Source organism: Adelges cooleyi, unplaced genomic scaffold, assembly GCF_023614345.1.
Source record: "Adelges cooleyi isolate 19-005CV unplaced genomic scaffold, UGA_ACOO_1.1 ACOO_flye_CR_arks_rails_tigmint_CR_PRNA_574, whole genome shotgun sequence".
Classification (NCBI taxonomy): domain Eukaryota; kingdom Metazoa; phylum Arthropoda; class Insecta; order Hemiptera; family Adelgidae; genus Adelges; species Adelges cooleyi.
Window position 1 is genome coordinate 15,240,771 of NW_026096268.1, and position 16,936 is coordinate 15,257,706.

At 32.7% G+C, this 16,936-nt stretch overlaps 1 protein-coding gene across 8 annotated transcripts in view; it reads left to right on the top strand.

Annotated features, from left to right (window-relative positions):
* The window catches only part of LOC126842641 (cAMP-specific 3',5'-cyclic phosphodiesterase), a 255,397-nt gene that overhangs the window by 230,606 nt on the left and 7,855 nt on the right, over window positions 1-16,936 (top strand). For 7 of the 8 annotated variants that reach the window (XM_050579690.1, XM_050579687.1, XM_050579688.1 and 4 more), the window contains 2 exons: window positions 8,398-8,499; window positions 9,412-9,476. In XM_050579690.1, the coding sequence (XP_050435647.1) occupies window positions 8,398-8,499; window positions 9,412-9,476 (167 nt within the window). Of the gene's footprint in view, window positions 1-8,397; window positions 8,500-9,411; window positions 9,477-9,989; window positions 10,300-16,936 lie in introns of those variants that run through there. The other variant, XM_050579691.1, reaches the window with a different exon arrangement.

Below are 16,936 nucleotides of genomic sequence, written 5' to 3' on the forward strand. Positions count from 1 at the left end.
AGCCCTTGTCCAAAAAAAAGTGTCGCAATTGTTTTAGAAAGAAAAGTTGTATTTCTTGTACAATAAGCATTAGTTTTAAAGCTTATATTGTATTTGACCAACTCCAGACGACATCAATAATATATTTTCTTTTCCTTATAATATTTATGTTGGTACTCTCAACGGTTTTTTTTTTCTAACGACCAAAACAAAATGGGTATGTTTATAAACGTTTGTCTCCTAAGGCTGAGTGTACAAAAATAAAATAGAGACTATATAAAACGTTTTGTATTTATTTTTGAGTATATTTTTTTACGACTTAAGCGTAGGTAGCGGTATCTTTTTTTATTATGTTTCTGCGAAGAGTTTTCAAACTTATCCCTCCAAGAAGTCCATTCGTTTTCAGGTGGGCATTTATAATGTGTGCATATTGTCTTCATAGTAATATAATATAACTTTTTAGAATAATCACAATAATAATAACCACCTGTAATGTTTTACCTGAATAAAAAACCACCCTTTCTGCTCTTTACTATTAAAATCCAATTTCAAAATCAATTTAGTTAGTCATTCCTGTAATATATTCCCCCCCCCTCCTTGTACCTACCACTGCGACGAATCGTCAAAGGAAATATCATTTAACGTTCAAAAGTTTTTTTTTTTTTTTGGAGAATGTGTGTATGACGTTTGGTAGATTCTCTTTTGTAAAAAAAAAAAAAGCAAAAACCAATTGACGACGACGACGACGGAGGTGGATGTAAAAAAATAGAAGGAAAATAAATGTGTATGTGTGCAGTTGATATGATAAAAGGAAGTTGTGACGGACAGCTTAAGATGTTGAAAAGAGGGGCTGAAAAAAAGATGACCGAATAAAAAAAATATTATTATTACTATCTATGAAAAGTCTGAAAGTTTCCCACACAAATAATGGTCTTCGATATGCGTTGACGTTTTTATTAATGGCACGTGCATTACTATATAGATATTATAATGTATGTAAATATTATCATATTTATTCCTTACCCCACAACCTACTACAGTGACTTGGAACTACCGCTTTTGATTTTATAGACCACCAGACTGGCTGAATTACCAATATTGAAATATGTTAAAAGAAATAGAGTTTGTTAATATAATATACAAGTCACTAGATTAAGAACTCTGTTGTCTCCTTCACAAGTGGAGACAATCATTTGTATTTTGTACATGTTTCTTTCTCTATAAATGCAATAAACTATATTATTATTAACATAGTGTTCAGTGAAGGCACAGTATACCTGTCTTGATAGTTTTTTTCAATTAAAATTTGGCCAAGGAAACACGGTTGGCAGCAAAATAAGCATTACACCGATTAAATTGTACAACTAAAAAAGAAAACACTGTTTGTGGTGTATACATAAAGACATTTTTCACCTGCTGTTAAGTTGCAGAGTAGATTAAGTATCTCGCAATCTTGTCGTCCAAAAGTACATGCAAAGGAGTTAAGTACTTAAGTTTTCTTTGCTTATCGAAATACCGTTGGTTAGCGCAAACACTTGACGGGCCACGTGCAACGCGTTTTCCCTGTAAAATACAACCGAACCGAAATTATATTCTCAGCACTATGTTTTTGTAATTTAATTAAAATTCTAAAAAAACTCTTCTTTCAATTGTGTGCATTTGCTGCGACACATAACAGTAAGCGTTTTGAATTTAATTGGCTTGAAATGTGATCACTTTTTGCCAACTAAAATTATTTGACTACACTGTGTAGTAAGTTACAGGAGGACTTGATAACTAATGTCTATAACGACAATCATTCGAAACTCGACAACTTCCTCTTTCGTTTAAGCCCTACCAGAGCGCTGTAGGTCCAATACTTAACAACCTACAGCCGTTAGAAACCCCAGCATTCTTTTTCAGACACCCTGTATGTTACAATATAGTATATAAATTGTTTTTTTTTTGGTAAGCTTGCGAGGCTGAATATAGTAGTCAGACGATTGGGTTTTACAATTTTTTTCTGTTCAGTAATAGTGTTAAAAAAAAAAAAAAAATACAACTAGATACCGGTTTCATAATTATTACAATAATTCAGTCATCGTCGCCGCAGACTAATATAATATATATTTTGTCGATTGACTGCTTTACTGATTTTATTACGCACGTTTTTGCCCGGGTAATTATTGTTGTTATTATTATTCATAATAATATGTTCTCAATTGAATCAAACCTGTTGTACCTACCGGATGACGTTTGCAAACGCACCGTGATTAGGTTTTTTTCTACAATACCGCCTATTATTATTAAACGATTTTTGTTGTATGGCCAAAATACTAATACAATACGTGTACGAAGAGGTAATATATAAAATTTAAAATAATAAGGGTTGAGTTGACACGATAACATAATAAATGTCGAACGGTATAATTAATGGTATACCAATAAAAAACAAACTATAATTACCGCAATAATAATAATAAGTTGCTGGTGTGTCGTGGCAGTTTATTTTTTATACACATTGTTAATGAATAAAATATACTATAGCTGTGATGTACATATTCAAATCGTTCCAATAGGGTAGACAATTACAAAAAAAAAAAAATCAATAAAACACCAGTGTCGGCTCTAAAAAGAGGGCATTAAAACCAGCCAGCAGATACAAAATATCGCAATGAGAATTGGTGAATGTGTTAGACGGCCAAATCGCTGTGTCGTTTTTGTTTTCCATTAAAAATAGGTTATTCGCTTGTTCGAATTGAAACGAAAATCGGTCTGAACTTGATAATAAAATATATTTTTTTTTTTTTTTAAAAAACGGCCTTCGCAGTTTAATTTTGTTTTGTTCGAAAAAATAAGATCAATACACATCGTTTGTCCTACTTTGGATCTTCGCAGAACTGATTGAATTTTGCATTGTCTTTAATGGTTTAAAAACAAAAGCAACTTAGTAATAAATACGTTGGCCCGAGTTTTTAATCTATAATCATCAAAGCGGTGCGCTCTTTGTCGTATGGGGACAATAAGACCCTGTTAGTGTAATAATAATTGAAAAACAAACAAAATTCAAAATAATAATTGTCGATTCCCCAATCGGTTCGATTTTTATTTGAACCATTTTTTTTTTTTGTGCAGATGCCAAACCGATTAACTCCACTGTGTATAATTTTCAGTGGCCAAGATAAATGCCTCCTTAGTTGAATTTTTCACCACCAGAATGCGCCAAGTGCATTGGCAATAATTGTACTTACTTACATTGTTTCAAATTTTTTATTTTTTCCAATACATGTTTTATTTCGAAGATATATTTAAAGGATGATGTTTTTTTTTTTAACATTATCGGCAATTGTTTTCATTTTGGTAATTTAAGACAAAAACGAAATAGTCGACTTAACCTGCACAACCTAACTGCTGTGGTAAATCCATAGGCGCAACTAGACTTGCATTTTTCATCCCAATTGGCGGGGCATGTACACAATTTAGCATTTCTTGATTATTATGTATATAATATGATATATAGGTATGTGTATATTATGTGTGGTGTACCTATATATTAACTTAGACATTCCGACGAGGCAAGCGACGTGCCCTCGCATAATGCTTATGGGATTCGTGTACGTTTTTGGCGGATGTTTTTGTTTTCCCTTTTTTTTTTTTTTTACCAACTTAGTCAGTCGCACTTGACAACTACCGCAAGCACAGTCCGGACTTGGCCAAGGTTTTCCGGTCGTTTTTTGGTTTTGGATCTATGGTTGTTTTCGGTCGATCCACACCGAAAAACCCGACGTATGTATCTCTGTTTTTTTTTTTGTTCTCTTTTGTGTAGGTAGTTTAAGCGTTTATATTATAATACATGTAGAAATCGCCAGGGGTTAGTGTGTAGGTTGCCTAACCTCACTCGGTTATAGGTTAGGAGTTTGGAGCCAAACCCAAGTCGAACACTGTTTTTAAGATCTATTAGTACTTATGCAAACACATGACGTGGTTCGGAGCCATTAATAATAATAATTAGGTATGAGTAGTTTTTTTTTCTTTCTAAAATATATAGCTTTAATAAATCAAAAATAATTTTATAGGTATCCATTACTTGTACTACTTACTCGTTTCTTATTCGTTAGACACTAATTACATCAGCTGTACTAGGTATGAAAAATATGTGACGGTCTGCCGGAAGCGTTTCACAAATACATGTAGTTTTTAAATTAAAACATAAAAAAACACTTAAGTATGTTAAATTCAACTTGATAGTAATTAAGACGTACCTACTGTTAATTAAAATACACACAATTCGAGTTGCCCACTACTTACTAGTTTCAATGCTAGTTTTAATTTGTATAATATATGTATATATATTTTTAAGTAGCCTGTAGATACCCTCAAGTCGAAACCAGTAGTGTCGATCTGTCACAATATATTTTTCATACAATTTGCTACAATTATTATTAATTACACCTAATCGAGTAAAAGTATAATTTAGAACAAGTATTTTTGTGTACACTAATTGCTTACAATTTGATTTACAATTTTATATTTTATCGTTTTTTGAGAAGAAACGTTTAATGTATAAAAAACACTACAAGAAGAACAATCCAATTATTATAAATAGAAATTGGGTTATTTTTTTTTATACTGAAAATTCAACAACGGTACCGCAAATTATTCCAAAGAAGGGTTAAGTCAATTAGTTTGAGATTTATTTGTGCTTAACAATTAATCGTCCAACCAAAATGTGATGAGTTTGTTGGCTGCAATATTAAGATTGTGCGACGTTAAGATTGTTTGCATAAATAGACAATAGTTGCCATTAGGTATGGTCTATGCTTAGTGGTTGCGGTCAGGCTTTGAGTTGTAGGCCAGAGCTGTGTTAATCCCTATTCACCCCTGCACTAACTACCCCCGGGGGTAGTTACTATTTCGGTATAACGCCATGAAACAACCCTCGGGACATACATATTTGGAGCAGTTAAAGTTTACAACAGACTTGATAAACTTTAGAAGGATAACAGGAATTCCTAGGAAAGACCTAGTCGAGCATTTGGACTTGTACAGTCCCTTTGGAAATGTATAAACAATAATTAATTACATTTGGAAAGATTTCCCTATTAAAAAGCGCCCAATGGGATTTCCTTTGATACACAGACCGGGGATTGTGTGTAAACATTGTTGTGAATCTTCTCCATCAATATTAGTTGCAAGATGTCACAGGGATTGAGAACAACTACAGCAAAATACAACCACAGAGCACTCAACGTTCTAACAAATTGTTTGTGTGTTGTATAACTTTTTTGGGGCATTTATTTATTTTTATTATTATTATTTTGCGACCGAGGAAAAAAAGCAAAACGAAAGAACAATGGACGATAATTTATTAAAGCCGTTTACTCACTGTCACCGTTTTGTTTGTGTACGAATAAAGTAGAAAACATGTTGTTTGAAATAAAATAAAATAATTGTGTAACGAAAAATTGCGCTGCAAACGAAATTACACGGTTTTGCCGAAATTGATTAGTTAATTAAACTAGTCGATTCGACTACGATATTGTTGGCCACACTAAAAAAAAAAACAATCGCCTAAGTCGACAGTAAAAAAACGTTAAAATATTATTAGTGAGCTTTGAAAAATAACAATCGGCCTTAATTGTAAACAAATATTTTCCCTTGGTTTGTTTATCTTTAGTATTTTTTACCCCAACCGGTACGGTAAATACAAAAAAAAAACTTTAATTAAAACCATTAAATAGTTATTATATATATTTGTTAGTGAATAAAAAATATGTTTAAAAGGACTTTTTTACTTTGGTTTATTCAGGAGATACAAAAAACTACTATTCTATGTAGGTGCATTTTTTTTAGGAAAACTATAATTTAATTTACCATTTTATGGGTTGATTTAATTTGTAAAATATGAATATTTAATTTTAATTTAGCCTAAGGAATTTTTTTAAAAGTTGCAAAATCGGGCCTTTGCCCTCGGACATTTTAAAATTGAAAGTTTATAATATTAGTTGAAAAAAACAAAACACTTGTTCTGTGTATGAAATGTAACATTTTCATTCAATATCATGCACAATATTATAGTAACATGCTTAAAACTATAGAAAACAATATTAACTTTGAGAATATTGCAACGTTTAAAAGTAGTTATCATAATGTGATGTTTTGCTTTATAAGACTTTTACAATCACAGATGTACTTTGGTTTATAAAATAACACTCATTAGACTCTTTAAATAGGTAGTAAAATAAAATGATGTTTTCTTATTACAGTATATGTTCCGGTATGTATACTGGGCCAATATGAAATAAAATAAAAATATATTTTTATAAGTAAAAACGCATTTTGAAGAAAACAAGTCGAATTGAGCCCTTGTCCAAAAAAAAGTGTCGCAATTGTTTTAGAGAGAAAAGTTGTATTTCTTGTACAATAAGCATTAGTTTTAAAGCTTATATTGTATTTGACCAATTCCAGACGACATCAATAATATATTTTCTTTTCCTTATAATATTTATGTTGTTACTCTCAACGTTTTTTTTGTAACGACCAAAACAAAATGGGTATGTTTATAAACATTTGTCTCCTAAGACTGAATGTACAAAAATAAAATAGAGACTATATAAAACGTTTTGTATTTATTTTTTTACGACTCAAGCGTAGGTAGCGGTATCTTTTTTTATTATGGTTCTGCGAAAAGTTTTTTAAACTTATCCCTTCAAGTCCATTCGTTTTCACGTGGGCGTTTATAATGTGTGTATATTGTCTTCATAGTAATATAATATATTAGAATAATCACAATAATAATACCCTTGTGTAATGTTTTACCCGAATAAGAAAACCACCCCTTCGGCGTTGAACTGTTGCAATCCAATTTCAAAATCAATTTAGTTAGTCCTTCCTTTTAAGTATTTCCCCCACTTGTATCTACCACTAGGAAGAATCATAATATATAATAATACTATGTATATACACTTGCAAAGTCATGGAGGCGCTTTACAAAGGGGGTTGTTACGACCCAAGTATTATTATTGAGCACAACCTTTATTTGTTGTTTATTTGGCGACTGATCGATATTATCGATTAGCTATGTTAGTGTGGCGTTTTTTTCTTTCCAAAAAAAAAGACAACAAAAAACTTGTGTATGTTGTCAACCGGAAACGCATAACGTCGGACTTTGGCGTTTCCGGCTACGGTAAACCGTTTCCTTGAGTCTTATAAAAACACTCAGAGGGTGATGGTTGGGTAAGGAAAAAGTAAATAGAATGTGTGACAAAGACAACTTGCCGCACTCTGTACCTAGTACACTCATATAAACTGACTACACTCGTCTTAGCCGTAAGCGCGGATCGCCTTATGTGCCAAAAGTTTTTCCATTTCCCATTTCTCGGGTCGCAAATGGAAACTTTTATTTTCCATTTCCCATTGTCTTCTAATTGAAACCTATCACTGACCCATATCACATGGCGCTGAGCACCTACCACCGTTATTGGTAAACTTAACCGGTGGCTATTATAGCACATATAACAACACATGCACTATTACACCGGTTTCTATTAAGAACTTAAGTCTGGCATGACCTCGATACCGTGTTGGAAAAATAACCAAAACCCCCCCCCCCCCCCAAAAAAAAAGAGCAGACCGTTTACCAAAAACTCGGTATTTATAAAAGTAAAAAAACCGTTTTATTGGACTTAATTGGATTAATGTACACTAGGGACACGCTTGCAGCTGGACTGGTGCCTTAATAAGCCAAGATATTAATTTATTTTTATCAGAAGAACCGTGTTTTTTTATTTTTCTCAAAAACCTGACTCAGTTAAGCTTTTTTGGAATTTTCCGGGCTCGAACAAAATAATCCCACTAAGTTTCGTTTAGATTTGTTTAGGTTAAAGCTACTCAACAGATTCGCATGTGGCTGGTTACTAACTGCTTTAGAGTGCTATGATTATTATTATAAAATCTTAATTGGTTGTTTTTTTTACCATGATTTATCTTAACTTGTTCGCTTAAACACCTCAGTTTTTTTGGCTGTTGTCTGAACTCTAAATAATTTAGCCGAACTCTTTTTGTGAGATCCAATTCAACGTACACAAGATTGAAGATGCGTTTCAAAAAGATAGTGTACTTAAAAAAAAAAATCAATAACCAAACAAAGGCAGCAGCTTAAAATCCAAATCACCGTTGTGTACAAAGCTCTTTGTAGATTGTCTTTTTATTTGTAATCGGCTCGTTTCTTTTTAATATATTCGAAAAATACAGAAATTGTATTGAAAAGACAGTTGCAATAAAGACTTACTACATACTTGAGACTTGCCAAGTGTAATGTACCTATTATAGTCAGCTGGCTTTGAGAGTGGATATCTTAGAAACATTTTTTTTCTTTCAATCTTGATTATTCAATCGTAATAATAATTTAATTGCTATTTTTTATGTTTATTTTTTTAGCCACGGCGAAGATCTCATTGTAACACCGTTCGCACAAATATTGGCAAGCCTGCGAAGTGTACGCAACAACTTCTTGAGCCTTACCAACGTGCCCACGCAAAAGTAAGTTTTAAGATAATATATTTTTTTATTATCATTAAAGAACACTGTACGCCAGCCTTTGTATATATAAATATATTCAGCTTACAACACAAAAATGAAACTGTGTGAAAAATAAAAAGAGGAAGTTGCAAAAAAAAACCCCAGATAAAGAATGAAAAATAATTAAAAAGATTGCGTATAGTAACGATGATGATGCAGAGAAAAAGGGGATGTTTCCTTTTTTCTTTTTTTTTTTTTACCCAGGAAGTTATTAAAAGGCTTTCTTTTCATCTGCCTTTCATTAGTTTATTACTTTGAAAATAATAATTATAACAATATGTCCTTCGACGATACTGAATTTTTTTGCAAACACAGTGTGCTTTAAAAAGTGTACATTCTAACCAATAGGCAATCCTGTTTATGGATCTGAATATTATATCAGCTATTGTTTGCCCCCCAAAGATGACTTTATGAAACATATTTTTCATTATTTCCTGCTATAATTTTTATGACCTGTCATTTACCTTCTTATTAATTTTACTAAAAAAAAATAAAATCAACAACTTTTTTCAAAAGTGTTTGTTTATTAGGTATTTTTCTAAATTCATATTGTTTCAGGGGTGTGTATACTCTAAAATAATTTACCCTAATCCATTATGCTTTTTTATTATTTTCCCTTTTTTTTTTTTGTTCAACGTTAAATTATTATATTCTCTCGTTTGCGCCGTGTGTGATTAATGACGCACCCTCGTTTTATAATATTTTACCAGACACACGGTGGTGCATATCTATATTCATTCAGCTGTACAATGGCGATAAATATTAATAATAATAATAATCGAAAAATAACCTAACCAATATAAATTACTAACGGAATATATATATAATGGCAGTGTCGTTATTATTTATATGTAAATGTATATATTTTTGCAGATCTCGGAGATCATCCGGAACTGCGGGCAACAACACACCGCAAAACAGAGTCGTCAACCCCGGAGGTAAGTAGAAAATATATTTTTGAGTTATTTTTTTCCCCCTTCAGTACTTAGTACGGCTGTCTATCGGGTAGTATAAATACGGCCATACGGGGTTGTGTTGTATCGTTGACCCGACTTGTATCGATTGCGGTTTATATTTGTTTAGGGGCGCGGGTTGTTTTGTTTGCTGGTAACCGATTTATTTTCCAGTCGACTGTTTTAAAAACACAGGTCGTATCAATCAGTTTTTTCCCCCAAGACAATCTTTCGTTTTTGTGGCCATTGTTTCGACAGTTGCCACAAACGCTGCACCTCTGCAAAATTGTACGTCTTCAGGTGGTTATACTTTTGCATATCTCTGCTCATATTGTCACTGTCGATTGCGACTCCAAACAGGTAGGTTCGAGTGGTGCTGCTGATAGCGGCAACGTTATCTCTGTGGGTTTTGCGCAGATAACCGGACCACTTGAACGGGTGCTGCTAATTTCATTAGGCTGACTACCGCCGCCGCCCATTCGCTCGTCTTCACTGTTGCAGAGACCACGTTTTATGTTTTGTTACTAATCGACCGGATACATCCGCCGTGTCCACAGTGAAATAATAAAGTATAAATTACATTACCTATCTTTTTTTATTAATTTTTGTTCCCGTCACTGGCCCCCCTTCCAATCGTTATGTCGCAAAAACCACCGAAAGAGACCGGCGGCCGGCGGTGTTGGAAAACGGTGTTCGGCCAAAGCGTTGTTGGTGAAATTGCAAATTCATTTTTCGGTAATTTCGAGGCGATGAGACCGACGTGCTCGCCGGAAACCTAAAGGGCAAACCGCCAACGTCATTGTCAGCTGTAAGTATCTCGTGGTTCAGACAATCCAAACGACTATCATGACTTGTGTGGAATACTAATAAAACGCTGTTCGTGCCGGTGTCCTTGCACGTAATGGCAAGGGCGAGACCTCGTTTATTGCGCTCAGTTGTTCGGTTTAGCCGATTTGCCTTAAATACCCAAAGTTCACAGACGGCACAATGATTTTATGCACTCCATTCCGAATCTTGGTTAAGAAGTCAATGTAACTTGATACATAGAAAAGTGCGTTTTTAATATATCATACAGACAACCGACTCGCACAGCTGACGGTTGAGTACAAACAAGTTAGGCATGCAAATTCCCAACGATTCCCAATGCAACGGTCTTGCAGGTTTCCCATTTGATTCCTCCTCTCATTATTATGGCCAATCGAAACCATACCTCTAAAATATAAACACACTGCCATGTATCTCTATCCTATATGCTATTTCCTGTCAATGACTATTTGATTCCACTGGCTCTGCATCTCTCTTTTAACGCAGTCTCCCAAGACGTCTCCTACCCACTACTGGGTTTTCCTCAATTATTTTCCTTATCGATGAAGCATGCTGCTGTCCAAACCAACCTGTTCGTGGCATTTATATTGTTTATTCGCTTCCACTTTGGTACACTAACTAAAGTGTATCAATTTGCGTTTTGAGTGGGAATTCACTGCTTTATTGTTGCTCTCAACAAGTCGGACGGTTTTAATAAGCATTTGAGTTACTATTGTCGAGAACAACCGTGTAGTTGGAAAATAATGAGTTCTGATGGAAGTTTTTCAAGTGTAAAATATTAGCGTTTGTTGCGAGCCGAAATGAAACTTTTAACAACCGACCTAGACCGTTATTACTTCGAAATAAATTATATAATTCATGCGTGAAATAAAAAATACTCGAAACTGTTGTTAATTATTATCTATCCGAGTGTTAACTCGGAGACAAACGAAATTGCCCAATCGGTTATCTTTTCTTGAGATTCGTATGACGCTTAAATATAATTTTATCATTATTATATAACAATTAAAATGATATTTTTATACTGTTATTGTGCGCTACCATTTATAATAAACGCAAATGCTATTGATCTACCTGCCTACATACGTTCAACAGTCTTATACTTTTGCATATTACATGTTATATATTATTATTAAACTGTTTGGTCGATGTGCCCACACCACACGTGTATTTGACATCTTTGTACTGCATACACTATTATTATTTTATGTTCAATTATTATTATAACACATATGTATGTGCGAGGTTTAACAGATAAAAAACGACTCTAAAATAGATATTTTAATTAACCCCAGTTCAATATATGCGCGCAATTCTACTACAACACCACTAATACACACAACAGTTTATCGTTGTAGAATAATAATAATAATTGTTAAATTTATGCATACCATTATAATTTTAGACCGCCCAAATCATTATAATATTCCACTAGTTGGCTTCTACGTCGCCATACATGTTATGATATTATATCCTCGCCATTATAATACACTATAAGGATTCCTGTTCCAAGCTTGTCGGGCTTTAGTTCTGTTTCACTTGTATAGTTTGTAATCTGAATGCCAATTATTACATACATACATTCAGCACATAGGGGTTGAAGCTGAAAGAAGGGATGTTGCCCCAAACTTGGCTGTGGTTAATATTATATTGGTTAGAGTTGACATTGACAATATTGTATTCTTTGAAAATGGCCATTTGTCTATTGTAATTTATGGCCAAACGCGTTTGCTTTATATTAAGACCAAAAATAATGCAAAAGAATAGGTTAAAACTTTTATAAAGTAAGAATTTTGTGCTTACCTAAAGGTCTCAAAACTTTTCACAATACCTGTAGACGGTAACAACAAGGCGTTAATTCTTTATAATTTCCAATTTTATTGAATACAATCCAAGTACAAACAAAAAATATTGATTTTCGACTTCGAATCTATTGTTATTTGTTTACTCTTTCTACTTCGCTTCTTTTTTTTTTTTATGTGATGCCTATCGAAACGGAAAGAACCTTTTCGGTTATATCCGTTCAAGTTTCAACAGCAACGGGAGAACTCCAATCCCGTCGTTGTGTACAAATATATCAATAAAATAAATACAATAAATATGAAAACAATTATCTTAATGTACTCTCCAGAACCAAAAAACAATTTTTTTTTTTACTGTAGGCGGGTATAAGAACCTTTTGGAAAAAAAAATACAGTTCAAGTATAACGAGTAATAAGTGATTGAACAGAGTGGAAAAATAACAAGTAATGAGATTATAATACACAATTCGAAACATACTAAAACCAAAATCAAATAGCTAATTGACTTAAACAATATAAACATTGTCTAAAGGAAAAAAGAAATCGAATTTTTTTTGGCAACAAGGTTAGCTAACAAATCTTAATCTTATCTTCGGGGAAAATATGCGAAATTTGGTGCCTTGAGTCCAATCTTAGATACACAGGAGTTCAGGGGAATCAATATCACCATTTGATAAATCAAATAAGAACATATCAGCGACGTTTCTCCTCAATTCACAACACCTGAGTCCCCAATCGCCTTTTGAGTGTTTTTTACTTTTTATCTCAAGACACCTTTAATACTTACTACTTGTTCGCTGTTATAAATTAACAACGATGATAATTTTAATCAAAAAAGTTTGCAGATTTCGGTCGAGCCGCGTTCGGCTTAGGTCATTAACCGCGTATTGAGCCTACGCATTAGAGGGGATTAACAAACCGTGTATTTGGTAAGACTTTTGGAATTTTCCAAGGGCGTAGTGTTGTATTACAAGCAATTTGCCCGGTCGTTTTTACAATTTTGTTAAAAATAAAAACATATTCCAAAGAGATAATCAATATAATTACTATATTTGCTTCGGTTTCCTCTACCTACCTCCTACTCGACTCTATTTAGTCATCGACTGGGGGTGATGGTTTACTTTGAAATCTTATACGTAGATTCAATTTAAATTAATCGTGTACATGATCACGTTAATAATATATACATATTATTTGCTTAAACCTACGCCACACCCACTTGACTTGAAAGAGTATTTGCACAACGATAAACCAACGCGCTCAGACTTGTATTACATATTATCATTACAGTTATTATTGCAATAATAATAAACGATATTGCCTTAAGCCATCATCTTTGATAATCGTTTTGTACATAGGTATTCTATTGAAAAGCTAACCATATATTATTAACATCAGCCGCTGCTAACCGAACTAATCATTGGCAAAAGCGGCTTTGGCTCGGTCGGAACTCGCTATTAGAATAAATTAACATCAAAGGAGACTTTCTTTAAAAAAAAAAAAACAACTAATTACATAGTTATTTTGTTAAATAATTTTTTTTATGGATTTCGACCGGTGGAAACGGTGTTGTATTTAAACAGCATATAAAGCAACGGTTAAATATATTTTTTTTTAAACATTCTTACTAGCCAATTTATAAGAATAAAATATGTACACATCATATGAAAATCAGAACTTGTTTGCGTTTATGGAAAACAATTTGGGTTTTGCACTTAGAATTGTATATATATATATATATTTTTTTTTAGTTTCATCAGTTATGTCTACAAGTATGATAATATTTTCATTCGATCTCATAATACACATCTCGGTAATAGTTTTTATTACATGTTTTTTTTTCTAAGTAGCTTCCAAGATTTCTTTAAACTTTTGCCAAAACGCTGTACCGGCTTATTTCCCCCGGGACTATTTTATTCCTAGAGAATTTCTGCTATTCAAAAAAAAAAAAACCAAAAAGGTTAAACAAACCATTTGACTGGAAGAGCACTCGACCCCTAGACCTTAATCGTTTTTTTTTCTTAGTCACATTAGTTTCCGGTAGAGCAGCTAGAAAGAAAAAGGAAGAATTCCAAATGAATGTGTACAAGAGGGGAAGCAAACGGGTAATGAGGTGAGAGAAGAAGAGAGATTGATGTAGAAGGATTAAAAGGTAGCTGTGAAGAGAGGATTTAGCTGGCGTTTCAATTGAACAAGACCTAACTAAAATGTAGCTAAAAATTCAAACTAACATATACACTTACTAGCTTGTACGCGATAGTGAAGTTAACAGTAGGACGAAAACCAGTGTGGCCACACGAAAAAACGTTTTTACCACTTATTATTTTTGTGTTTTTTTTCCAAGATACTATTCTACTGTAGCCATCCACTGGTATTGCCACAGAATATTGTCAAAGGGAGACAATTAAAGATAATAAGGGAGATTAAACCGACCGCGTTCTAACGATTTCCCCATGTCGACCAAAGAGTCTGACTTAAGAAGCACCACCGTCTGGGTTGACATAATCCGAGAAACTCCTTTGGCGGATCAATAAAGCGACCTTTACTTACCGGCTCGGCTTCGAAATTCCATTTTGATTGTATCCGCCGACGTTTAAGTTCATTAAAAACGGTCTTGTATGTTATTCGATTACCTCAGGCAGCCCCTAAAGCCAACATGGCTGATCGTTAGGACTTGGGTACACCAGCAAAGAGATGAAATCCGAAATTAGATTATTATCTCCAACGAAACAAGTCGACTGAGCCGTGTTGATGGTGGACTAACTCGATTATTTAAATGTTTTTTAGAGTGATTTTTTGCCACTCATGTGGACGGTGTTTGTATCTTTTGAAAATGATCAATCATTTAACTGCTCAAGGACTTGTTGTGTTTTTGGTCTTACTTCTGGTTTACTTGTATTTATTGTAGTAAACGATAAAAACTGTAATTAAAAATCAAGAACCGTCTCGGGTATAATATACAAGATATAAAATAACTTTTACACAGCAACATAATAATATTATGTTTATTTACACTGCAAGCATGATTGTGTTTACTTTTGGCAACAAACATGAGCCAAAACACACAAACAACTTTTTAAGTATCGAATTTTTATGTAAACAACACAATATAATAGCATAACAGTATAGCTAATCGAAAACATAGTTTACAAGTAAATCGTCGCTTTTTAAGAATAGTTTAAAAAAACAAGTCAATTTTTTTATATATATGGCATAATCTAGCATTTTTTTTAACTGTTTCCCATCTGAAACAATTCTATTGTTATGAGTTTATTCACTTTACAACTATGGTAATATTATTGTACTTATTCGCATTAATAAAATATATGGCAACACGGTTAACAACAACTATAGTGTAAACTGTATGACGTACTACCACTGTGTGTGTACAATGTACATAATATAGATAAAAAACCAATTATAGTTCAATCGAAAACGATAATAACATTGGCAATACATTTTTTTTTTTTTTTTAAGAAATCAAGTTTGTCGCAAATAATTCTATTACTCGTTGGCCGAATTATACTTTGTTCGCCAATAACAGGTCGTTAACTGAATAAAGGTCACGGTTTTTATTAATTAATAATGGTTGGTGCTATAACATATAGTAATAATAATATGTTGATAACTATACTTGATAATGGTTATTAGCGAAATTATCATGAACGGTGTATGTTATTTTAATAAATGAATAAATATTACAATAGTATACCTAACCTACCCCTCAAAACTTAAATTTTACAGCAGACACTAAAATAGCATGTGCCTATTGATTTTGTGGACTAAAACGTTCCATTTTTTTTTTAATAAATTTAAAATAGTTTAATTATAATTCAATGTACTACTTGCAAAAGTAAAAATATATAGAAGGCATAACTACTTACTTTACTCTCCAAAGTGAAGTTACTCGTTGGTTACTCTACTTGACTTGTCAGAATAATAACTATTGTTGCTGTTGACTAGTGTTGGTTACTGTAATTGGCAATATACAAAGCAAAGAATCCCAAAAACCCCAAAAAACTAAAACCGAAAACACATAGGATACAATATTTTTAATGTTTAATTACTATAACTATAACAAAAAAAAACGAGTTTTAAATGTATTGTTAAAAGAAAACTGTTATCACAACGTTGTTATCTTGAATAAAAATATCACTATGATAACGAACTAGTGATAAGAAGATTGATAACTTCAGTTTAAATATTAATTTACACAAAAGTTTTTTTTTAATTTGAACATTATGTAATTAAAATCAATGAAAATTGATGAAGTTTTGTAAAGAGGCTTAAACAAAAACTACACCACTAAAATTGTATATTTACTTAAAGTACTGTAGGGTTAAGCTGTGGCTTACACTAACTGGCAAAGTACAAATTAGTTTGATATTATTTAGTGGCTTACATTAAACAAAAATTTCCCATTTTTTAACAAAAAAAAACCCAAGTCAATACTCCTTATAAGTTAAATTGAGAAAGGTAAAAAAATACTTACGATATTTACCAATCCTTGTTCAATCTTAAGGTAGTGTTTGACGACGAGATGTCGCAGGAAAATTACATACCAAACTGGGAATAAATAATAAAAAAAAATAATAAAGAAACGTACCGTCTCTCCTTTCCGAGATGGGTGTGTATATTTTATTGATCGCCCTTCTGCATACAACATTTTGCTCCATTCGACTTGTTAGAGAAACGCGTTTCTTAGGAATTGCACATTGGAAAAACCGAGTTTGCATTGTATTCAAATTGAACCGTCTGGAAAAAAAAATCCACATTTCCAACCTAACCACCAATCTGGTTTTTTAACATAATAATATT